This window comes from Hypanus sabinus, chromosome 6, assembly GCF_030144855.1.
Source record: "Hypanus sabinus isolate sHypSab1 chromosome 6, sHypSab1.hap1, whole genome shotgun sequence".
NCBI classification, from domain to species: Eukaryota; Metazoa; Chordata; class Chondrichthyes; order Myliobatiformes; family Dasyatidae; genus Hypanus; species Hypanus sabinus.
Window position 1 is genome coordinate 86,673,282 of NC_082711.1, and position 26,269 is coordinate 86,699,550.

At 39.7% G+C, this 26,269-nt stretch overlaps 1 protein-coding gene and 1 long non-coding RNA gene across 2 annotated transcripts in view; both read right to left on the reverse strand.

Moving 5' to 3' along the window:
• Window positions 1–26,269, reverse strand: part of LOC132395167 (actinia tenebrosa protease inhibitors-like) — a 79,215-nt gene that overhangs the window by 34,866 nt on the left and 18,080 nt on the right. Inside the window, exon 3 of the mRNA XM_059971464.1 lies at window positions 8,752–8,922. Within this exon, the coding sequence (XP_059827447.1) occupies window positions 8,752–8,922 (171 nt within the window). The remainder of the gene's footprint in view (window positions 1–8,751; window positions 8,923–26,269) is intronic.
• On the reverse strand, window positions 670–11,435 carry LOC132395663 (uncharacterized). The gene is made up of 4 exons (XR_009512707.1): window positions 11,124–11,435; window positions 8,752–8,922; window positions 3,162–3,191; window positions 670–996 (listed from the first exon to the last, which is right to left on the reverse strand). It is a non-coding gene; the product is annotated as an uncharacterized LOC132395663 (long non-coding RNA).

The following is a 26,269-nucleotide window of genomic DNA, read 5'->3' on the forward strand; positions in this document are numbered from 1 at the left end:
CCTTAACACCACCAGAAATGGAAGGCTTTCATTGCTGCCCTAAACTCCCGTGGCATAATATGCAATAAGCAAGTGTTTAGGGAGATACTTCCAGAGTGCTCAAAGAGGTGAGACAAAAACAATTTTCAGCCACAAGATGTACAGCTGCTCACAACAGATGTGAAGCTTCATTGCATTCTGGTTTAATGTATTCCACATATGATTAAATGGATTATCCAAAAGTAATAGGTTACTTAGAGAAATTCAGAATTCAGGGAAATTGATGTTCGATAAGGAGTCAAATTGAAATCTCAAATGAGAGTGGAGGTTGAACATTATTATGACAAAGAATGTCCAGTAATAATTCACAAAAGAGTAAGCCATTATACACTTCAGAAAGCCATCGATTCCTTATGTCTGGATGCATCAAACGTATAAAATACTAAATGAAACTGCGGATGAATCATCAAAGGTTATGTAACTCAAAAAATTATTAACACAAATTTAGTGTTGTGAATACAGGAAATGTGGGATATGGAGAGGAGTCATAGGGGAGATGGAGCTTACTGCAGAACTGTTCACAACATTTTCCCCCGAAGTTGTAATGTGTTTTGAAGTGCTGTGGCGAGGGAATTCAGAAACATGACCAAGTAACCTGCTGACTGACACAAATACATTCACACATCACACTGTCTGCATGGAATTCTTTATTTGATTACAATTTTAGGAATACACCATTTGTAAATAGAACTGCAAGTGCTGAAAAATGGAATGATAGAGTTTAGCAATAATCATCTGATTAAGGTTATTCTAAAGTGACAAAAATTTCAGCTCCACATTTCTTTATTAAGTGCATCTAATTAAAGGTATGTCTGGATTAACATGCAGAATTTCAAGAGTAAAATTATTTAACACAATAGTATAGATATTTTGAAGTTTTCTCTTTGATGCTCAAATCTACATTCCTTAGCTCTGGCCACAAATGATACAGGTTTCTCTGTCCCAACGGTGCCATTTCTGTCACAAACACAGATAAGCAGAGGTTAATATTAATGAGATAGAATTACACATTTTGGGAATTAAACTGAGAGTCCCTGTAATGCAAAGCATGATTTTTGTGAGGAATCAATAGGGTAAAGGCATTCTAATGAACTGTAGGCAACTGTGAGCTTGCTTGGCCGACACAGAAATTGAGAAAAAGGCTGGACACATTTTGCACCAAAATTAGTAAGATCTACATTTACAATTCTTCCATTTTAAATGTGTGCACTTCTCACTTTACTACCATCAGAATGGTGTGAAGTTACCAGAAACAGAGATAAGGTTCCTGGGAAAAATGAAAGGTCGAAGGCAGACAAGTCACCTGGATCAGATGGTCTACCCTCCAGGGTTCTGAAGGAGGTGGCTGACAAGATTGTGGAGGCATTAGTAATGATCTTTCAAGAACTAGATTCTGGAAAATTGCAAATGTCACTCCACTTTTCAAGAAGGGAGAGAGGGAGAAGAAAGGAAACTATAGACCAATTAGTCTGACCTTAGTGGTTAGGCAGATGATGGAGTTGATTATCAAGGATAAGGTCTCAGAGAACTTGGAGGTACACGATTAAATGGGCTGTAGTCAGCATAGTTTCCCCCATGGGAAACTCTTGCCTGACAAATCTCTTGGAATACTTTGAAGAAATAACAAGCAGGATAGACAAAAGAGAATTCTGTACCTGGATTTTCAGCAGGGCTTTGACAGGGTCCCAAACACAGGTCTGCTTAAGATGCTAAAAGCCCATGGTATCACAGAAAAGATACAGCATGGATAAAGCAGTGGCCGGTTGGCAGAAGACAGAGAGGGAATGAAGGGAGTATTTTCTGGCTGGCTGCCAGCGACTAGTGGTGCTCCACAAGGGTTTGTGTTCGGACTGATTCCTTTTATGTTACATGTCAATGATCTGGATGATGGAATTAATGGCTTTGTTGCAAAGTTTGCAGACGATCTGAAGAAAGGTAGAGGGAGAGATAGTTTTGAGGAAGTAGAGAAGCTATAGAAGGACATGGATTAGGAGAATGGGCACAGAAATAACGGTTGAAATACAGTATTGGCAAGTGTATGCTCATGCACTTTGGTAGAAGAAATGAAAGGGTTAACTATTTCCTAAATAGAGAAAAAACAAGCTGAAACTGAGGTGCAAAGGAACTTGAGAGTCCTTGTGAAGGAATCCCTAATGTCTAATTTGTAGATTGAGGCTGAGGTGAGGAAGGCAAATGTGATGTTAGCATTCATTTCAAGACTACAATACAAAGCAAGGATGTCCTGTTGAGGTGTTATAAAGCACTGGTAAGGGCTCACTTGGGGTATTGTGAGCAATTTTGGGCCTCTTAGAAAGGATGTGCTGAAGCTGGACAGGGTTCAAAGGAGGTTCACAGAATTGATTCCAGGATTGAAAGGCTTATCACATGAAGAGCTCTGGGCCTATATGCACTAGAAGTCAGAAGAATGTGGGGTGATGTCATTGAAACCCTTCAAATGGTGAAATGCCTTGAGAGAGAAGATGTGGCGAGGAGGTTTCCCATGATGGAAAGATTCAAAGCCAGAGGACACAGAATCAAAATGCAGGGGCATCTTCTGGGGGGAATTTCTTTAGCCAGGGATTGGTGAGTCATTGCAATTCTTTGCCACAGGCAGCTGTGGAGGCCAGTTCTTGGGTATATTTAAGGCAGAGGTTTACAGATTATTGATTGTTCAGGGTATGAAGGGACAGGGAAAAGGCAGGAGATTGGGCAGAGGGGAATATTTGATCAGACAGGATGAAATGGCAGAGCAGACTCAAAGGGCTAAATAGCTTAATTCTGCTCCTATAATTTATGGTCTTGTGGAACAGTGATTATGTCTGTGGGCTTCTACCTCAAACTGCATTGAAAATCTATTTTTTTATAATACATGTTTCGCCTTTATAATATTTCCTTCAAGGTCAAATAAAAATCTCCACTTTTAGAATAATCTCAGAGGTTTGGATACATAGCAAGTTGTAAGGCCAGTTCATAGGTCCAAAAGAAGTGGAGGCAGGTTAGTTTAACTAAATACAAAAATATTATAACATGTATCGATGCTACAATTAAGATCTTTCAAAAAGCAACAGAAGATTAACATATTTGAACTCCTTACAATGTTTCTACTTCATCGAGGTACTTACATATAGCAGAAATGCCCCTTTATTTCGCTTCTGTAAAAATGAAAATGAACAGGTGAATACTCAAGTTCTCAAATTACCTATTATATTAACAACCCTGAAAAAAAGAGCATCTGTGATTGGCAAGAAATTGATTTAAGAATTCTGACATCTGAGCAGAATGAAATGTTGCTGTGTGTATTAATTCAATGGTACAGATTTTAGTAATTTTATTCCAACGAGGTATTAAAGGATCAATTTAAACTAAAGGAAGAGTTTGTTGGGGGTGCACTATAGACCAAACAGCCAAAGAAAGGAAGGAACAGATGAAAAGGTAAATAGCAATATGTTCAAAACAGGATTATAGTACAAGGGCATTTCAATTTCCAAAACATTAACTGAGATTGCTATTAGCATTAAAGGCTCAGGAAAGATGTGGTGGTAGGTGTAAGGGTATCATTTCTGAGACGTCTCTAGGACAGCTTTTTGACTCAGCTTGAGTCAGACTACAATACAGTCTGAAACAGTTTTTAGAGACAGTGAAAAGTTCCCAGTTCTTTAAGTTTAAAGGAATACACTTTGCTTCAAAGTCTGATTGCTCCAACCAAACCCTCAGAAATGAGCTTTGGTGCTATTGGAAAATTAATGCAGGAACACGAAGAACCAAATCCATTGTTAATTGCAAAGTGATTTAGGTTTCATTAGCGCAATCCAAAAGGGGAATCCATTCAGAATACATGGCTGAATTGAAGAGATTTTCAGTTCAGTAATGGTCTTAACTAGGCATTGACAGATCATTTAGTTTGCAGAATCTTAGGCTACGTCCACACTAGACCAGATAATTTTGAAAAAGCCGGTTTCGCGTAAAAATGATAGGTGTCCACACTGAATTTTTGAAAATATCTCTTTCCACACTGAAACAGAGATTTCGGCGAATCTCCTCCTACTTCGCATGCGGAGTACACATCTACCGAAAACGAGCGATATGTTTAGTGTCGAATCTCGCCGTAAAAGTGCGCGTTGGAGAACTTAAAGCAAAGAAAAGCAAATACTGGAGCGTACAGAGGCAACCGACAGGGAGTTAACGGACAGATTGACCCGGCTGATGATGAATATTGAAGAACTGACTAGCTCTGTTGCATTAATAAAGCTCCTTGTTAAATGTATAAATCATGTCTGCATCAGTGTTATCTTGTATTTCCATACAATGTTACATTAGGTTGTTACACATCTATTGTCTGAGAAGTACTTGTATAAATAAGTAAACCACCTTCATATGAGCAAGGACGGAAAACAGGGCAAAGTGAGTATACTTATTTATTCAGTAAGTTATGGGTCAAAGTATTTGCTGACTACGTTTCTAACTCTTCTGGCTTCAGTCTCATTGCCGTCTGTTCTGAAAATGTTAGATTGCGATCAAGAAAATAATCAAATAGTGCGCTGTGGTCTGATAGCATTTTCAAAAGTCTCCGGTTATGCTGTCCACGCTGATCTGCCCAAGCAGCATTTTCAAAAATACCCACCCTGGAACGAGTTTCTGAAAAGCTGTGGTTTCGGGGGATGAAAACAGTGTTTTAGTGTAGACGGAGGGTAAAAATGAAGAGAAAAAGCTTTGGTTACAGATTTATCCAGCGTAGTGTGGATGTAGCCATAAAGCCAAAGAAACATTTAAAAATGGTTTCTAACTGAAGAACAACTTGCATTCAAATGAGCATTTGAGATCACTGTTACAATGGAAACCTCAGACAGAATTGCAGTCAGGAATGAAAGTGAGAAAAAATTGCAGAGTCTAAGCAGAACCCAGCCTGGCAAAATAAATAGTGTTACTGATATGGCAGGGGAATCACATACACAAACAAATGCAGTTAAAGGCAAAAGTTACAGAGAATGCAGCAAGTTGGACACATGCAAAGAGCATGTCGGAAAGACAAAAATACATGGATGGTTCAGGGAGAAGAAAGAGCTAAAGAGTCAACTTGCAGTTTTAAAGAGAGCACCAATCTGCATGCTGTTGATGAAAAATCTGACAATGGTGAGACTGACACAGGGCTGCGTAGCCTTGAGATCTACCATATGAAAATGAACAAATGACAAGCACTATGACTTGTACTAGAATGGAATGGCAAGTTGCTTAAAATGAAATTGGACACTAGTTTGGCTATTTCAGTCATCCCACAAAATGAGTGTGAACAGCATTTTAAAGATACTAAACTGAAGCATTCAGATATGCAACAAAGAACTTGTACTGGAGAAAACACAATTCCTGAGGGATTGACAATGAAATACAACAACCACAAGCCACATTGGGCTCGTATGTGGTAAAAACAGAAGGACCAGCATTGTGGGGGTATGAATAGCTGAGACAACTACAACTTTATTTCAGATCCCTCCACAATTTGCATGCCATAACCCCTGCAATGAAGCCAGCTGAAAGCCAATTAAGAAGTGTACTGGATGTTAAAGAATGACATTGGAAAACTCCACCATATTAAAGGGAAAAATGTTGTTAAATGAATCCACCACACCCAAACCTTAAAGCCTACCCAGTTCCTTTTACGACTGGTGATAAAGATACCAGTGAGCTCGGTCACCTGGAGTCTGAAGCAATTCTTTTCAAAGTCGAGTGCAGCCCATCTACAATGGTTATGGCCCAGGATAGAAGATATCTTCACAAGCCTTTCTGGAGGAAAACACTTCAGTAAAGTGTACTTAGCTGAGTCCCACCTACTGGTGAAGATGGAAGAAGACACCATCTTCACCATAAATATTCACAAAGGATTTTATTATTATAACAAAGGCTTATTTTTGAAGGAAGAACTGCACTTGCACTCTGGTAGAAACCACTTGTTTAATTTCTTGTTTTAATTACACAGTTTCTTCCTCTTCTAGGTTCTGCAAGGTTGCCTAAGCACTCCATGTTATCTGAAAGACATCACTGTAAATAGTAAGGATGACAAGGAGCAGCTCGAATACCTCAAGACAGTGTTAAAAAGATTAGCGTATCGGCGCAGAGCCCAATGCAACAAGTGTGATTTATTTAAACCAAGCATCGCCTACTGTGATCACACATTTGATGCACAAGAACTACACAACTAGACTGAGAAAATTCAAACCATGGAGGCAAAAGGATGCGTCAGAGTTGTAGTTTGTTTCTAGGATTTAATCAATGACTGTAACAGGTTCCTGCCAAACATCTTGAACTCAATACTGCAGATCGGGAGGAAATGGCGAAGGACAAAGCGTGAGATGTAAGCACTTGACAAGATTAAGGACCAAACTGAACCACTCTCCTACACGATGGAGTTTGCAGTTGATATCATCAGGAGACACATCAATCAGCTGAGATGGGCAGAAAGTTGACTACTGCTATCAGAACCACTTCCTGCAGTCTCAGAGTAGGCTCCAGAACCTGGGATGATTCACAGCCACAAGTCTCACATGCCAGCAGAGTGATTCCCTTGTCAGGAAAGGCATTATCCCACAAGAGTAAGAAAACTTCACAGTCATTAAATCTTTCGGCCCAAGTGTGACAATTTAAAATTTAATATGTTGTTGATATCTATATATTAGTTGTATTACATAGTATTCTGTGCATGTAGATGTCATGCATTCTGTTGAGTTGGAGTTTACAGCTAAGCAAGGAGGAGTGTTGTGTATTTAGTATTTCAATATTTGAGGAATCTTGTATTTGTATTGATTAAGCATTCTCGTTTAAATAATTATGGGTTTTATGTATAAATACATCACATCAGGGTACAGATACCAAAGCCCGAAATCATGTACCATTAGTCAGAGACCAATTACTATTAACTCCAGAATGGTTTCTAACCCAGATAAAAATGATTGACTTCCTCCCATCTATGATAAGATGGGCTTTTGACCATCTACAACATTTATGGCCTTTGTCATCTACTGGCTCTGCACTTTCTCTGCAATTGTAACACTTCATTCTGCATCCTCTTTTCCTCGTACCACCTCATTGCATTGTTGTAATGAATTGATCTATCTGGGTGCGATGCAAGACAAATGTTTCACTGCAGCACAGGTCATGTGACAACAATAAACCAATTTACCTAATTTAGCATGTCATCCATGTGCCTGACTCCAGATTCCAGAAACAAGCCCTACACTCACTTTGGCACATCTTCACATTGTAAAGACTCCTCCACTGGACTATTTTATTGACTATTGTTCTTCCTTCAACCAACAATTCCAAGAAAAATCACCACCAAACTCTGAGGCTGGGACTAAACACTTCCCTTTACAAGTGATCCTTACCAACAGACTGCAGCAGCAGCAAAACCTCTGCCAAGATTATTCTCAACACTGATGCCCCACACACCACAAGTCAAAAGTGGCAAGCAGTCTTAATTCCAGGATTTCAGCTTACTTTCATATATAAATAAACATACAAATACCAAGAAAACAAATAAAGAGCTGAGAAAGGATGTTGGTGTTGGGGTGGGGTGTGAGACAAAATAATAAAGCTGGTGCTTCTGAAAAACCTATCACATAATTGTAAAAGAATACTTCTTAGTGATACATTAATGGGTTATATGATTAGAACAGTTACATCATGTGGGTAATGTGCTAATACGTAGCCAATGAAAAATGAGAAAGCTATAAACCGTTAGTTAATCTGCTATACCGCTTTCTGCCAGGGAGTTTGAAAAATACACACGTTTGTTAAAAAGTACAAATCTTATACAAAAAATGTAACCAACAGACTGCAATCAGAGGCAGTAACACCTCTGCAATGACTTTGCTCAACACTGATGCCCCACAGAACACAGCGTCTGCAATGCCTTACTCTACATCTTTTAAACTTATGACGACAAGTAGTCTTTTCATTATATATTGATATAGCACAATTCTCCTTCAGTCAGTGTACTGATAGATACCTATTATTATATGATTTAAGGTCTTGGCTTAAGTTCAGGATTCTAGAACGGGAACATTCAACATGATGTGTGAAAGTATTTTAAAACAAGACAGCATTAGCATTTATATGAAAGAGCATAGTGAGACAATGGGATTTTCAAAATTGGGAGATACATAATAAAAACTAAATTCCGTAGTAATTACTGAATTAGTTATACAGTCTTTAGATAAAATCATTAAAAAGAAGCTTTCAAAAGAATAATGTCAAATGTTTCAAAATTATTAACAGGGAAGATGAAAAATAAATTTCTAGTCATTTTAAATGTAAAATGATATTGCCTTAGTATAACTGGAAGTTGAAGAGTACTTGGCTGTGTCTCCCAGGTTCTTGACTGGTCAGACTCTGAAATTGTTCCAATGTGCAAGAACTCCTTCCATCTTAAACACAAGAAATTCTGCAGATGCCAAAAATCCAGAGCAACACAGACAAAGTGCTGGAGGAACTCTATAGGTCAGGCAGCATCTATGCAGATGAATAAACAGACATTTTGGACCAAGACTTGATGAAATGTCTCAGCCTGCAAAGTTAACCACTTATTTCTCTATAAATGCTGTATGACCTGTTCTGAGTCTTGCTTCTTGTTACATTCTTTTTCCTTCATCAGGGGAGTATAGGTATTTTGGAAATGTTTACTTGTTCAAGCAGAACAAAAATAATGTTTTAGGAACTTACTTGAACTTCTTTCACATCGTATAATGCAGTCATTTTTCTGCATAAACCTGTTCCCATTGCCACCGCAGCCACTATACATAAACTTCTCGCATTTCTGAGTTTTCGTATTGTAGTAATAGTAAGGGAAATAGTTTTTGCACGACCCTATTTTTTTGGGGTCTGAACAGTTGACTAGAACAAGAAAAGGACAAAGTGATTAGCTGTAGTGTTTGTAAAACTGTAATACCATACCAAAACATAGGTCTCAATGTCAAGATACAAGAAACAATTGAAATACAAGTTACTATTTAGTAAATGTACTGCCAAAAATAGAATTTACATGATTGTCATGTTTAGCCAGTTTACAATCAACATAATCTATCAGCACTGCATGCAGAGCTTCAGAAAGGAAAATCTGACAGATACTTCTTAAAAAAATAACCATAATGTAAATAATAATCTTTGGTATTTTACCAATAAATACAAAAATAGAGCTGGAAACAGAGTTGAAGATGTGTTAGATGACTTTAGCCAGCGTAAAGTTAATGTACATTGAGCTTTTCTACTCTTCATTCATTTTCAACTGGGACTTCATCAAATGCCTCTATACAGGTCAAATGCTGTGCTAGAGCACATTTCATCCCCCAAATGTTGATTATACTGATGTTTAGAAAAATTTCCAACTATTTGCCCTCTGACGCAGACTGACTGAACCGTGGTTACTCAGTGTCTGGTTTTCTCCCTTTTTAAACAATGGCACCACATGAATAAGTGTCCAGTCCTCTGATACCAAGCCTGTAACTGGTAAACAGTCACAAATTATTATCAAAACCTTAACTATTTCCTCCCTTGCATCCTTTTTGGGTCTGGGGACCACTCCATCTGTAAAATACCTCATGAAAATATTATCTGAGCAGGTTCAACACAGATGGATTTAAAACCATTTGTGATAACAACAGATGGGATTTTCACATTTTAAAATCACTTAACACAAGTTAACATTAGTCAAACAATATTTCTGAAAGGCCTAGAAGCAAATTCAAAGGGATTATGATAAATATTTTGAGGTCCAACAGAGGACAAATTTGAATATTGTAATTTTGCAATTTCATATTGTGTCACACTAATTCTAAGTTTATAGGCAACATGTTGTTTGGAAACATTCTACAATCAGTTAACATTACTCAAAAATATTTTGAGTCCTGACGAAGGGTCTCAGCCTGAAACGTCAACATCGCTTCTCCCTAGATGCTGCCTAGCCTGCTGTGATCTACCAGCATTTTGTATGTGTTGTTATTCAAAAATATTTTGATATGTTTTGAACGAATAGCAAAAGGATTGTGTTGCTAAGTATTTTGAAATTCAACAGAGGAGAAATTTGAATATTACACACTGCATTTTTCACAGTGCACTCAATTCAGATTGTTCACTCTATATTGGAAGATGTTACGGAAACCTGAAGTCTTTCTTATCATGTTCTTCTTGTTCTTAATGCTGATGGATCTAAAGTAGGAAAAACAGCTTGAATAAAAACTGACCACAGTACATCATACATTCATCCATTCTCTGAAACTCAGTGTTCACTTTATTAGGTACCAGTGGTCTTTGTGGTCTTTGTGGAATTAGTACCTAAAGCTAAATGTTTCAGTTTCAGTTGACACTTTTAAACACCAGCTCAAAACCTATATATTTAACCTTGCTTTTAAAGAACATGTCTTTCATTTTCATGTTAATAATTAGCTTTTATTTTAATGTTTAATTTACCCCTTGGTAAAGCACATTGAACAACACTGCCCATACCAAGAGAGCTCAATAAATAAAGTTGTTATTCTTGTTTCTGCCACATGAATGGCTGATTAGATATTTGCATTAATGAGCAGGTGTATCTAATAAAGTGGGCACTGAATGTATATCAATTCCCATTGACCAGGCAACACAATGTGTAAATGTGTGTGTGCGCGAGAGAGATGTGTTTATGGAAATTACATTAAAACATCCCTTAACTCCACCCTGCCCACAAAAAATACAAGATGTTATATGTAACTTAGTGCAAGTATAAAGATTACCTGGTAAACCATCTCGAAATAAAAAATATCGCCACATTTCCTTTCTGATGCTTTGCAACTTTGAGTGATTAGATTGATTTTTTTCTGTCTCTGCACTAAAAGAGGCTGTGACACCAACACTCAATTTTCCTCTAAGCGCATGGAAAATATATTCGCTGTAACTTATGGAACAATGGTGATATAAACATCGCAAGTCTTGTCATTTCCACAAACTTGTGTTTTTTAAAAATTAACACTAAACAGGAAACACAGTTGTTTTTTTTAAACAAATTCTTATCGTTACTGCAATTTTCCCAGCACGCCTAACCATTTTTCTAAATGGGTTACCTTTTTCTTCTGCGTAACATGGTAGAGAGAGCAACAAAATGCAGCTGACTAAGACGACGATGCCCCACTTCATGGTTGTTCAGCCGGTGTGAGTTGCCTTGTTCACTCTGTGACCCGGATTACAGTCTGTTCTCACTGACTGACTCCAAGACGCCACATTTATACAGCGCGGTTTACTGCTTCTGCACTCAGCTTTCCATGTCACCCAACTGGAAAACCAATGGCGCCAAACTCATTCCCGATTAGGATCCTCGGGGCTGACAGCTGCGGATTCAAATTTTATAAAGGCTGACTGGCAATCAATAATTTCCGAATTATTACTTATTTTATCTCTGAGATAACGTCATACAACAGAGAAGCAGGTTCTTTTGGCCCAGATAGTTCCTCTCTCCATTCAGTCGTGAAGAAGGGTTTCGGTCCAAAACATCGATTGTTTACTCATTTTCATAGATGCTGCCTGGCCTGCTACATTCCTCGAGCATTTTGTGTGAATTATTTTTAAGTTGTTCTCCGTCGTACATCTCAGTGCTACTGCAATTAAAGAATAGACCTAAAAGATCTGGTTTAGATGCCTGTGAAAGAACATATCTTTCCTCTGTTTGGAGTTCTATACTACAAGCCACAAGACATAGGTGCTGAATTAGACCATTCAGCCCAAAGAGTATGCTCCAGCAAGCAGAATTTATAATCAGAATTAAAATGCATCAAAGCAAGAAACAAAATTTGCTAGTTAAAATGGCTTATCAGATTAATGTTGCCCATATCTTTCTGTATCAAGGATACCCTCTTTTACTACCAAAGGAATTTAAAATAGAACACTTGACAATCAACAGGAAACAACCCTATCTTTGACCGTATGATGGAGGGAAGGTCAGTAACACAAGTGCTGAAAATGGTTGGGCTTAGAAAGCAGCTCTGAGATATCTACAACAATGTCCTGAAATCAAGATGATTGACCTTCAACAACTAGAAATAAAGTTTCTTTGTGTGATGTATCCCTTCAGCCATTGAGTTCTGTTTGACGGAGGCACATTGATGCTTCACTCTGAGATATACCGTACACTCATTCAATCACACTGTCATGATCAGAATCAGGTTTAGTATCACCAACATAGGTCATGAAATTTGTCTGATCACATCACCTCTGGAACTGAGCTCCTTTGTCTTTGGATCAAGGCTGCCGTGAAATATAGGAATAAATGGTTCTGACAAAGGCCAGACTGTGTAGGTTATTGGTACAGTATGTGTTGTTCAATACAGTGTTCTTGATACATTCCTTCACTGTAATGATGGAATGGTCACTTTGCATTCTCCTTGCTTTCCCAGTCTGGACAAATATCTGTATTTTCTGATAGACACCAGTTCTATAGCACTCCTAGAACAGCTTGAGGAGAGGCTGGAACAGCTAGTTCTAGTTAGGCAATGTCAGGAACTATAGGCCTGGTGGATCCAGTGCTCTCAGCCATTTCACAATACTGTACCTTTTGAATAGATCATACTGATGCAGGTTTGGTTTCTATGATGTGTGGGTGGGGTGGTGGAGGGCAAAACACAAAACTTATCACCCACTCAGTATATCTGGTTAGAAATTCTTCAGCTTTGTTTCTTGCACTAATTGTTTCACATTGTCAGGGCACTGGAACAGGGATCCAATCGCAGACCCAGTACTGTGCACACAGTGATATTAATTGATTAACAAATCCCGAGGTGCAGACAAAGTCAGTGTCAAAGTTCAGGCAGAGATTAAAACATCCAGAGAAACCCACAGACCAGGATCAGGAAACAGGCAGAGTCGATGTTCAGCCAGACAGTGTATGGATACAAATGCTGGAAAGGCTCAGGAAAAATTACTGGCACAATTTGGCAACAAACAGATGAAAACACAGGACTGAAATACACTGAGATAAACAGAGAGACAGATGATAGGTGGAGCAGAATGACACACAGGTGACAACAATACAGGTAATAATGAGAAATAGATGAGAGACAGAGTAGAGCAGGACCAGGGACAGGACCACATGGACAAACCTTATTGAATTTTTTGAAGAGTTTACTAGGAAAGTTGATGAGGGTAAAGCAGTGGATGTTGTCTATATGGACTTCAGTAAGGCCTTTGACAAGGTTCCACTCGGAAGGTTCAATCGTTAGGAATTAGTATTGAAGTAGTAAAATGGATTCAACATTGGCTGGATGGGAGATGCCAGAGAGTAGAGGTGGATAAATGTTTGCCAGGTTGGAGGCCGGTGACTAGTGGTGTGCCTGAGGGATTTCTACTGGGCCCAGTGTTGTTTGTCGTATACATTAATGATCTGGATGATGGGGTGGTAAATTGGATTAGTAAGTATGCAGATGGTAGTAAGTTGGCTGGCGTTGTGGATAATGAAGTAGGTTTTCAAAGCTTGCGGAGAGAATTAGGCGAGTTAGAAGAGTGGGCTGAAAGATGGCAGATGGAGTTCAATGCTGATAAGCGTGAAGTGCTATATTTTGGTAGGACTAATCTAAATAGGACATACTTGGTAAATGGTAGGAATTGAGGAATGCAGTAGAACAGAGTGATCTTGGAATAACGGTGCGTAGTTCCCTGAAGATGGAATCTCATGTGGATAGGGTGGTGAAGGACGCGTTTGGTATGCTGGCCTTTATGAATCAGAGCATTGAGTATAGGAGTTGGGATGTAATGTTAAAATTGTACAAGGCATTGGTAAGGCCAAATCTGGAGTATTGTGTACAGTTCTGCTCACCGAACTATGGGAAAGATGTCAACAAATTAGAGAGAGTACAAAGGAGATTTAGTAGAATGTTAACTGGGTTTCAGCACCCAAGTTACAGAGAAAGGTTGAACAAGTTAGGTCTTTATTTTTTGGAGCATAGATGATTGAGGGGGGACTTGATAGAGGTATTAAAAATTATGAGGGGAAAAGATAGGGTTGACGTGGATAGATTTTTTTCCATTGAGAGTAGAGGGGATTCAAACAAGAGGGCATGAGTTGAGAGTTAAGGGGCAAAAGTTTAGGGGTAACACGAGGTGGAACTTCTTTACTCAGAGAGTGGTAGCTGTGTGGAATGAGCTTCCAGTAGAAGTGGTAGAGGCAGGTTTGATATTGTCATTTAAAGTAAAATTGGATAGGTATATGGGCAGGAAAGGAATGGAGGGTTATGGGCTGAGTGCAGGTAGGTGGGACTAGGTGAGAGAGAGCGTTCGGCTCGGACTAGAAGGACCAAGATCACCAGTTTCCATGCTTTAATTGTTATATGGTTATATTGTTAAATACTTGCCGGCAATCTAAAATAATTTCTTTAGCCTTTTGAGTCCTTTGTCATATCTTCTGCCTTCAGCCATACCTTCACAAATCCCATCCTCACATCATCCTATTGGAATCTCAATAGGGACCTGCTCTCTATCAACATTAAACTGCCAAACCGTACAATTTTTCTGATCAAAACTCAAACCTGCTTTCCTCATAAAATAACTTCCCAGAATATGTTCTGAAGCAGTTGGCAAGTCGATGAGCACAGCTGAGTGGCGCACACTAAGCTGTCCCAACTGTTTGTTCAGGGATGTAGTTCGCTTCCTTACTTGTGAGAGTCCGGTAAATCCAGTTAAAGTAATAGCATCTTGTATTTCCCAACCTGATACGTCGAATATGGAAGTGTTTATGGTGGTTTGAGAGCCTCTTGTATCCCAAATAAATTTCATCTACAAGGAGTTTACCCATACCATAACACATTGCAGTGCACACCACGTAACAGAGGCCGTCGTTATGCACTTGGAGCCTCTGTAGGTAACTAGGGATACGGTTGTGCCTTTTCATTGGCACCCTGGAAATTACTTTGTGGGTAATGTGGTTGACCTTCTAGTGGCAATGGAGCCTTTGTTGCATCCTGACCATTTCCAGTTCACCTGGTTTGTAGGAAATCCCTGCAAAAGTACCTTTGTGTCCACAGCTGTTTCAGCTGCTACCATCGGGAAACGGTACTGCGGCATAAAAGGCATGACCGTCAAACTCCAGGACATCTTCTTCCAAAAGGCCATCAGAGTGATTGATTCATGCTGATACAATTGTATTTCTATGTTATATTGACTGTCCTGTTCTACATACTATTCATTATAAATTGCACATTTAGACAGAGATGTAATGTAAATAACGTAATGCATATGAAAGATGTAAGTAATAAAGTCAATTCAGTTCAATAGGAACATTTCCATGGGGATCTGGTATTCATGACAGGGAGAATGCAAGTATTCTGACCTCGTCCTCAACCACCTCCTGTACTAGGTGGCGCTGTTGAGTGCAATGGCTGCATACCCCATCTCCTTTCATTCTGCCACTCTACACGCTGTTCTCTTACAGCCATCTTTGAACCATTTCCCCTTATCCTCTTTAGTACATTCCTTTCTTACTTCCTTTTCCCATACTCATATCACCCTTCTGAGAACCAATGATACAAATTGTGTGGGATCTGTAGGGTTTCACATTTCACCCACTCTTCTGATCTCCTCAATTCCGTGTGGTACCAAGATCCTCAGCCAGAACTTACTGGGTTGAGTCAAATTCTGCCTGTCCAAATTAGGACCATAAACTCCAAAGAAAACCATCCACAACTTCATCACAAATGCAGTGCGGTGTTCCCCTTTCTACTGTCTGTACTTAGGCAAAGCCTCCATTGGGTCACCTCAATAAGTCCCTGTAGCTTCTAAAATTGCCTCCTGCAAATCACCCAGTGTCCCTTGGCCTTGTGCCTGTTCCTTTGGTAGGGCTGAGTGTAACAGTGAGGAAAGGCTCAGAAGGGTGAACTTCCGATCCTCTGCTTCATCGAAGCGTTGATGCTGAATGCTGGAAAAGTTACCAAGGATCATCTCCCAGCCCACCCTTCAGTGTATTTGCAGCTAAACACTCAACTGGGCCACAGCAAATGGGGTAGAACATCATGTCACAACTGGTCCTCCTGCATTCCCCTTTGCCACGGGCATCATTGGGGCAGTGGGTGTTGAAGGTTCTACCCCCTCTTGGAAAAATCCATCGGGAGGTGAGCCTCTACCCCAATCATCCTCACTATCATAGTGTGTTGCCTCATACACTAAATTACCCAGGTCTGCATCACTATCACTGTCAGCCCTCGTACAAAATGCACGCATTACTCCTCTCGAGCTGAGAGTTGACTCGGCAGCTTTTTCATCTGTTTTAAACAGTTTATGTGATCTGCGCTCCCCTTCTTCTCAGTTGTCAATTTGTGCAAGACATTCACAGCAGTCTGAAAATCCTGACTCTGTTTTTCTATTTGTGTTCACCATTTTATTCTCTTCTTCACTTTCTCTTCTCACCTATTCACACAGAGCCTGAAACTGACTCATATGTATCAAATTCACCTTGCCCTTCTCACACAAAACCAATTTCTTTCCCGGCTTTCTCCACCCCTTTTCTGTCTCTAAATCCTCTCACTTACACAATTCCTCTGCCCATTTATGCTTTTCTCTCTCCACTTCAATTAGATTTTCCTGCACACATCCAATTATAATCATTATTGTGCTTCATCATGTTCTGGACCCAAACCCATCAGCGGCCACACTATCCTGACTGACAATCTGGACATCAGCCCCAACCGTACTCTGCATCCCCAGCTTGCAGTCCGAAAATCTGAGATTGACAACTACCAACCTATCAACATTGGATGTTTTATTTTGCAGTTTTAGAAAGTCTCTTAAGAATACTGACAGAGACATTTGACTAATTTTGCATATTCTTATTCAAAGAGTAATCCTATTCCCTCTGTCAAATGGACAAGGAGAGCTGGAAATCCATTCGGTTTTCTCCACTCAAGTTTGAATCTGACCAATTATACGTTTCCAATATTTCCAGTTTTAGAAGAGTAAGGTGTTTGTACGGACAAACCAGGGTGGGACATGCACATTGTACAGTAGAGCACACGGCAAAACGAAGATCTGCAGCTTGGGAGAATGAGGGGAGATTTGACAGAGTATACAAAATTATGAGGGATAAATGCAAGCAGGTGTTTTCCACTGAGGTTGGGCAAGACCAGAACTAGAGGTCATAGGTTAAATATGCAACGTGGAATATTTCAGTGGAATCTGAGTAGGATCCTCTTCTATCAGAGAGCAGTGCCAGTGTGGACCAAGCTGCCAGTGGATGTGTTATCATCAGGTCTGATTGCAATATTTAAAAGAAGTTTGGATTACCACAACGGACTATGATGGGCCGTACTCCAGGTGTGAGACAATTGGACTAGGCAGAATAACAGTTTGGCATGGACTAGATGGGCTGACAGTCCTGTTTCTCTACTATACTTCTCCAAAATTCAATAAATTTTAGAGCCACAAAGTGATAGAATTGTGAAACACAAATACAGAAAATTGTTGTTTCTCCATGTTTGTGCTGGCCAAAAGGGATCACCAAGCCCTGGGAGAATATGAAAACATCACCCAGAAGCACATGAGACCAAGATTAAATCTCTGCCATTGCAGATGTGAGGCAGCAGCTCCCCCAGCTGTGTCACTGCTCTCTTATGGATTTATATTTGCACAGTGCACACTTCCAAAACTAGTATGATTCATAGTTTTTCTTTAACAAATAATTATCACCTGGAAAACTTCATTTAGTTTGACTAACTTATGGTCAAACAGATAACATGCCCACTTTACGAAGGACTGTATTTGCAGCAGAGGATTTCAGAATGTGCCTTACAACAAGCCTTTAACCAAAAGATTATGTAACTCAATAAATTATTAACACAAATTTAGTGTTGTGAATACAGGAAACGTGGGATATGGAGAGGAGTCATAGGGGGGATGGAGCTTACTGCAGAACTGTTCACAACATTTTCCCCCAAAGTTGTAATGTGTATTGAAGTGCTGTGGCGAGGGAATTCAGAAACATGACCAAGTAACCTGCTGACTGACACAAATACATTCACACATCACACTGTCTACATGGAATTCTTTATTTGATTACAATTTTAGGAATACACAATTTGTAAATAGAACTGCAAGTGCTGAAAAATGGAATGATAGAGTTTAGCAATAATCATCTGATTTAAGTTATTCTAAAATGAAAAGAATTTCAGCTCCACATTACTTTATTAAATGCATCCATTTAAAGGTATGTCTGGATTAACATGCAGAATTTCAAGAGTAAAATTATTTAAAACAATAGAATTGATATTTTGACGTTTTTCCCTTTGATGCTCAAATCTCCATTCCTTAGCTCTGGCCACAAATGATACTGATTTCTCTGTCCCACCGGTGCCATTTCTGTCACAAACACAGATAAGCAGAGGTTAAAATTAATGAGATAGAATTACACATTTTGGGAATTAAACTGAGAGTCCCTGCAATGCAAAGCATGATTTTTGTGAGGAATCAATAGGGTAAAGGCATTCTAATGAACTGAAGGCAACTGTGAGCTTGCTTGGCCGACACAGAAATTGAGAAAAAGGTTGGACACATTTTGCACCAAAATTAGTAAGATCTACATTTACAATTCCTCCATTTTAAATGTGTGCACTTCTCACTTTACTACCAGCAGAATGGTGTGAAGTTACCAGAAACAGAGATAAGGTTCCTGGGAAAAATGAAAGGTCGAAGGCAGACAAGTCACCTGGATCAAATGGTCTACCCTCCAGGGTTCTGAAAGAGGTGGCTGACAAGATTGTGGAGGCATTAGTAATGATCTTTCAAGAACTAGATTCAGGAAAATTGCAAATGTCACTCCACTTTTCAAGAAGGGAGAGAGGGAGAAGAAAGTAAACTATAGGCCAATTAGTCTGATCTTAGTGGTTGGGCAGATGATGGAGTCGAGGATTATCAAGGATAACGTCTCAGAGAACTTGGAGGTACATGATTAAATAGGCTGTAGTCAGCATAGTTTCCCCCATGGGAAACTCTTGCCTGACAAATCTCTTGGAATACTGAAGAAATAACAAGCAGGATAGACAAAAGAGCATTCTGTACCTGGATTTTCAGCAGGCCTTTGACAAGGTCCCACACACAGGTCTGCTTAAGATGCTAAAAGCCCATGGTATCACAGAAAAGATACAGCATGGATAAAGCAGTGGCCGGTTGGCAGAAGACAGAGAGGGAATGAAGGGAGTATTTTCTGGCTGGCTGCCAGTGACTAGTGGTGGTCCACAAGGGTTTGTGTTAGGACTGATTCCTTTTATGTTACATGTCAATGATCTGGATGATGGAATTAATGGCTTTGTTGCAAAGTTTGCAGACGATCTGAAGAAAGGTAGTTTTGAGGAAGTAGAGAAGCTATAGAAGGACATGGATTAGGAGAATGGGTACAGAAATAACAGATGAAATACAGTATTGGTAAGTGTATGCTCATACACTTTGGTAGAAATGAAAGGGTTAACTATTTCCTAAATGAAGAAAAAAAAACAAGCAGAAACTGAGGTGCAAAGGAACTTGAGAGTCCTTGTGAAGGAATCCCTAATGTCTAATTTGTAGATTGAGGCTGAGGTGAGGAAGGCAAATGTGATGTTAGCATTCATTTCAAGACTACAATACAAAGCAAGGATGTCCTGTTGAGGTGTTATAAAGCACTGGTAAGGGCTCACTTGGGGTATTGTGAGCAATTTTGGGCCTCTTAGAAAGGATGTGCTGAAGCTGGACAGGGTTCAAAGGAGGTTCACAAAACTGATTCCAGGATTGAAAGGCTTGTCACATGAAGAGCTCTGGGCCTATATGCACTAGAAGTCAGAAGAATGTGGGATGATGTCATTGAAACCCATCAAATGGTGAAATGTCTTGAGAGAGAACATGTGGAGAGGAGGTTTCCCATGATGGAGATCCAAGGCAAGAGGACACAGTATCAAAATGTAGGTTAGTTTAACTAAATGCAAAAATATTATAACATGTATTGATGCTACAATTAAGATCCTGCAAAAAGTAACAGAAGATTAACTTATTTGAACTTCTTAGAAAGTTGCTACTTCATCGAGGTACTTACATATAGCAGAAATGCCCCTTTAATTCGGTTCTGTAAAAATGAAAATGAACAGGTAAATACTGAAGTTCCCAAATTACCTATTATTTTAACAACCCTGAAAAAAAAGAGCATCTATGATTAGCAAGGAATTGATTTAAGAATTCTGACATCTGAGCAGAATGAAATGTTGCTGTGTGCATTAATTCAATGGTACAGATTTTAGTAATTTTATTCCAGCAAGGTATTAAAGGATCAATTTAAACTAAAGGAAGAGGTTGTTGGGGGTGTACTAAAGACCAAACAGCCAAAGAAAGGAAGGAACAGATGAAAAGGTAAATAGCAATATGTTCAAAACAGGATTATAGTACAGGGGATTTCAATTTCCAAAACATTAACTGAGATTGCTTTCGCATTAAAGGCTCAGGAAAGATGTGGAGGTAGGTGTAAGGGCATCATTTCTGAGATGTGTCTAGGACAACTTTTTGACTCAGCTTGAGTCAGAGAACAATACAGTATGAAACAGGAATTTTTGGAGATAGTGATTGTTGTGTATTTAATATATCAATAATATTTGAGTAGACTTGTATCATTTGATTAAGCATACATCTTCATTTAAATAATGTATTACAGGTTAAGTGTAAAAACTACTTTCCATACATAATCATGAAAATAAATCAGTGCTCACCTCACTTAAAGTAAACACAAGGTTAGACCAGCATTTCCTTTGAAATAATTTAATATTTTGATGTTACATTTGAGATAAGATATTTTTTAAGTAAACCCAAGAAGGCTACTGTTGAAGTGCAGTAAGATGTTCAAAATTTTGAAAACCATCAGTAAGAAATGTTAATTAAAATATATGCAGTCAGCATGTGCCGACTATTGAAAAACGACAGAAAACGGGAAGAATTTGCAGGTCAGTAAAGCACAAGTACCACGTGGTAATAATCAGAAATCGCTAATGGTTTTCTACGTCAAAGATTGACAAGTCTGATTACACAGCGGGTAACTGGCTTATGTATACTGAGCTACTGGGACAGTATTTTGAAGCAAGTGAAATAACCAGTGAAAATTGCCCAGTACTTTAAGTATGAAGACATACAGTTTGTTTCAAAGTGTGATTGCTCCAACCAAACCATCAGAAATGAGCTTTTGTGCTATTGGAAAATTAATGCAGGAACACCAAGAACCAAATCCATTGCTAATTGCAAACTGATTTAGGCTTCATTAGCGGAATCCAAAAGGGGAATCCATTCAGAATACATGGCTGAATTGAAGAAATTGTCAGTTCTGTAATTGTCTCAACTAGGCATTGACAGATCATTTAGTTTGCGGAATCTTAAAACAAAAGAAAACATTTAAAAATGGCTCCTAGCTAAAGAACAACTTGCATTCAAATGAGCATTTGAAATCATTGTTCCAATGGAAACCTCAGACAGAATTGCAATCAGGAATGAAAGTGAGAAAAAAATTGCAGAGTCCAAACAGAAACCAGCCTGGCAAAATAAATAGTGTTACTGATATGGCAGGGGACTCACATACACAAACAAATTCAGTTAAAGGCAAAAGTTACAGAGAATGCAGCAAGTTGGACACATGCAAAGAGCATGTCGGAAAGACCAAAATAAATGGATGGTTCAGGGAGAAGAAAGAGCTAAAGACTAATCTGACAATGGTGAGACTGACACAGGGCTGCGTAGCCTTGAGATCTACCATATGAAAATGAACAAATGACAAGCACTATGACTTGTACTAGAATGGAATGGCAAGTATTTTAAATGAAATTGGACACTAGTTTGGCTGTTTCAGTCATCCCACAAAATGAGTGTGAACAGCATTTTAAAGATACTAAACTGAAGCATTCAGATATGCAACAAAGAACTTGTACTGGAGAAAACACAATTCCTGAGGGATTGACAATGAAATGCAACAACCACAACCCACATTGGGCTCGTATGTGGTAAAAACAGAAGGACCAGCATTGGGGGAGCATGAATAGCTGAGAAAACTACAACTTGATTTCAGATCCCTCCACAATTTCCATGCCACAACCCCTGCAATGAAGCCAAATGAAAGCCAATTAAGAAGTGTACTGGATGTTAAAGAAAGACATTGGAAAACACCACCATATTAAAGGGCAAAATATTGTTAAATGAATGTATCACACCTAAACCTTAAAGCCTACCCAGTTCCTTTTATGACTGGTGATAAAGATACCAGTGAGCTAGGTCACCTGGAGTCTGAAGCAATTCTTTTCAAAGTCGAGTGCAGCCCATCTACAATGGTTATGGCCCAGGACAGGAGATATCTTCACAAGCCTTTCTGGAAGAAAACACTTCAGCAAAGTGTACTTAGCTGAGTCCTACCTATGGGTGAAGATGGAAGAAGAGACCATCTTCACCATAAATATTCACAAAGGATTTTATTATTATAACAAAGGCTTATTTTTAAAGGAGGAACTGCACTTGCATTCTGGCAGAAACCACTTGTTTAATTTCTTGTTTTAATTACACAGTTTCTTCCTCTTCTGGGTTCTGCAAGGTTGCCTAGGCACTCCATGTTATCTGAAAGACATCACTGTAAATGGTAAGGATGACAAGGAGCAGCTCGAGTACCTCAGGACAGTGTTAAAAAGATTAGCGTATCGGCACAGAGCCCAAAGCAACAAGTGTGAATTATTTAAACCAAGCATCAGCTACTGTAATCACACATTTGATGCACAAGAACTACACAACTATGCTGAGAAAATTCAAACCATGGAGGCAAAAGGATGCGTCAGAGTTGTAGTTTGTTTCTAGGATTTAATCAATGACTATAACAGGTTCCTGCCAAACCGGGCTACTGTGCTCCACTCCTTGAACACAATACTGCAGATTGGGAGGAAATGGTGAAGGACAAACATTGTGAGATGTCTTTTGAAAAGGTAAAGGAAATGGTGACGTCAAACACTTCCTGATGCACATCAGCCAGTGAAGTTCGCCTGTGATGCCTCACCATATGGCAATCATATCAATTATTCTGAGTGATGAAATTGAATGCTCTATAGCATCTGTATCATGTTCCCTTACCATTGCATTGAAACATTACACACAGATTTACAGAGATGACTTGAGCCCAGTCTGGGGTGCAAAACTTTTCAACCAGTACTTCTATGGGAGAGTTTACCCTCATTACTAATCATCAACCACTAACGTCCATTTCCAAGGGGGTACCACCAACAGCAGCAGCATGGATGCAGAGACGGGCTTGATTTCTTGGAGGACAATTACAAGAGAATTCAAGAGAGCAACTAATTATGGAAATGCTGATGGATTGTCCTGTTTACTCTTAGAAAAGGAAGGACTATAAACTTTTACTAAACAAGTTACTTCCCTTCACACATTTCTCCAATGCAAATCGAAAGTCACTCTATAATGTGTTATGAAGGATGAACTACTCTTATGGGCAGAAGGGTGCAGAGTCGCCCATGTTCCCCCCCTTTTGGAGAATCGCAAATCGCTACCATTTCGATGCTGTTAGCAAGGAATAAAAGAGAGACAAAGGAAATCTGCTAGGGCAGTTGTTATTGACAACAGCTCATGAAAGTTAATGAGAGAGAGACACACCTAAGAGTTACCCAGGGTGGATCGTCTCCTAGTGACAAAAGCCATTGATTTACTGCTATTGTCTTTTTGGGAAGGATTGTTTACTTGGTACTGTTCTATTCATTGAAACCCCTCAGGGGACAACCAGAGTGGGCTGGTTTGATGGGTTACATCATCCCAACCTGATTGACACCTGAGACCCCGTGAGCGGGGATAGAAGTGAGGTCTGGTGTAACGCCCCTCAGACGTACCAGGAGAAACGCTAGTGAGCAACAGAACACCCACGAGACAGCGTGGGAGATTGGAGACTGAAGGAAGGGTCGGTAGATTTTAACTCACAGTGTTTTGTAGCGAGACTGGCGGGGGTTTGTGTGTGTGTCCACCCTTGCCTGAGTGACGAGTCCACCATGGAAGAAAGGTCTAGCTAAAGGACGGAGGGGTCATATGTGAATGACCACAACAACAACGCATTGACGGATCAAAGTCGTAAAGGAATGTTGGCAAGATAATAGCTGTTACTGTTCACACGTTTTCTCTCTCTCTCTCTCTCTCTCCCCAACAATTACAACACATTGATAAACAACTACCGCAGCCTGCAGGGAACTGAACTTTATATTTCCATCTGACAATTCATTATCCCCTAGACAATGATAGAGCTTGTTTCATTAGTGATTACTATTATACCCGCACCTTTAGGTTTAGTATAGCTAACGTATATTCTCTGTATATTCACATTGATATTTTTTTGTATATTTTTGCTAATTAATATTGTTGAAAATAGTATCACCAGACTCCAACGGACACTTCTATCTTCGCTGGTAATACACCCAGTTATGGGGTAGATAACAAATTGGGGCCTCATCTCGAGATTTGATACCAAATTGGAGGGCCAGTGAATCGGGCTGTCAGTCCAGACTTTGATCTGGTTGCATGGGTAACCAGATGGGAAACCAGCAAAGATGGACATTGACAAATTTACACGGAACCTGACTTTGAAGGCGCTAGAGGGTGATACAAAGATGGACTTGGTAAATATTGTGAAAGGGTTATATCTCACAGAGGTGAAGTCATCAATGAAAAAGTGGGAGATGCAGAGGGCCAGAACTCAGTATTATATTGAGAAGGATGTGTTTTCGGCTGAGGTATTGGAACATATCCCTGAAAAGGTACCAGCTATTGGGACGGCTCAGTTAGCGTTGGAAAAATTAACATTGGAACAGAAGAAAAGGGAGTATGAGCTCCAGTTACAGGAGAAAGAGAAATAGTGGAAGCATGACCTTAGGTTAAAACAGCTGGAAGCAGAGGAAAGGGAGAAGGAAAGAGCTGAAAGGGAGAAGGAAAGAGCTGAAAAACAGAGGGTGTATGAGGAGAAGGAGAAACAGAGGCAGCATGAGCTGGAAATTGGGAAGTTAAAGCAAGAGAGAAGAGTCCCAGGGCAGACCGAGAGGAGAAGTTTAATGTTAGTAGGGAGTTTAGGTTAGTACCTCCGTACGAGGAGAGAGATGTTGACAGTTACTTCTTGCATTTTAAAGAGGTGGCAGTGAATCAGAAGTGGCCCAGAGATCAGTGGGTGGCGTTGTTACAAAGTGTGTTAAAAGGGAAGGCACAGTGGGCATATGCGGCGTTGTCTGTGGAGGAGGAGGAGCAGGAGTATGAGAATTACAAGGAAGTAAAACGGGCCATCCTTCAGGCCTACGAGTTGGTACCTGAGGCATATAGACAGAAATTCAGAGATTTAAAGGAAGTGTGGAATCAGACGTATGCAGAGTTTCCCTATGAGAAGGGTGTGCTCTTGGATCGTTGGTGTGCGGCAGAAAGGGCGGAAGAGGATTTCCATCGGTTCAGAGAGTTAATTCTGATTGAGGAATTTAGAGGTTGTGTTTCGGATGATATCCGGATGTATTTGAACGAGAAGCCGAATAAGTCTATATCGGAATTTGCCAGGTTCACAGATGAATATGCCCTAACCCACAACACAAAGTTTTCGTTGAATAAGAGTTACCCGAAAGATCGTAGGGACGGTAGAGAAAGCCCGCTGGCTGAGGCAGAAAATAAGCCAGGAGCTAGTGGTAAAAGTAAGGAGGAAGAAAGGCAAGATGGCAGGAGGGTTCCTGACTTGACCTGTTTTAATTGTGGAAAGGTTGTTCATATTGCATCTAAGTGCTTTGCTCCGAGGAAGGAGACAGGAAAACGGAATGCAGCAGTCCCTAAAGGGTGTATTGTGTTGATCAGCAAATCGACGAGAAAGGCCCAGGTAGATAAAATACGAGAGGGGCGTGAGAAATTTATTTCAGAAGGGACAGTGTCTGTGAAAAAGGGAGAAACCCCAGTTCCAGTGAAGATCTGCAGAGATACTGGGGCTGATCAGTCATTGATTCTCAGTAAGGTACTAGATTTTGGTCCTGAGACTGGAGAGGTAGTTTTGAGAGGCATAGGAAAAGTGACAGAAGCTGTACATTTGCATAGGATCATTATAAATTGTGACCTGGTATCTGGCCCAGTTGAAATAGGGGTACGGTCAGAATTACCGAGAGATGGCGTGAACGACCTTCTTGGTAACAATTTAGCGGAGGTGAGGTGGGTTCAGCTGTGAAGCTGATGAGCAAGCCTGTAA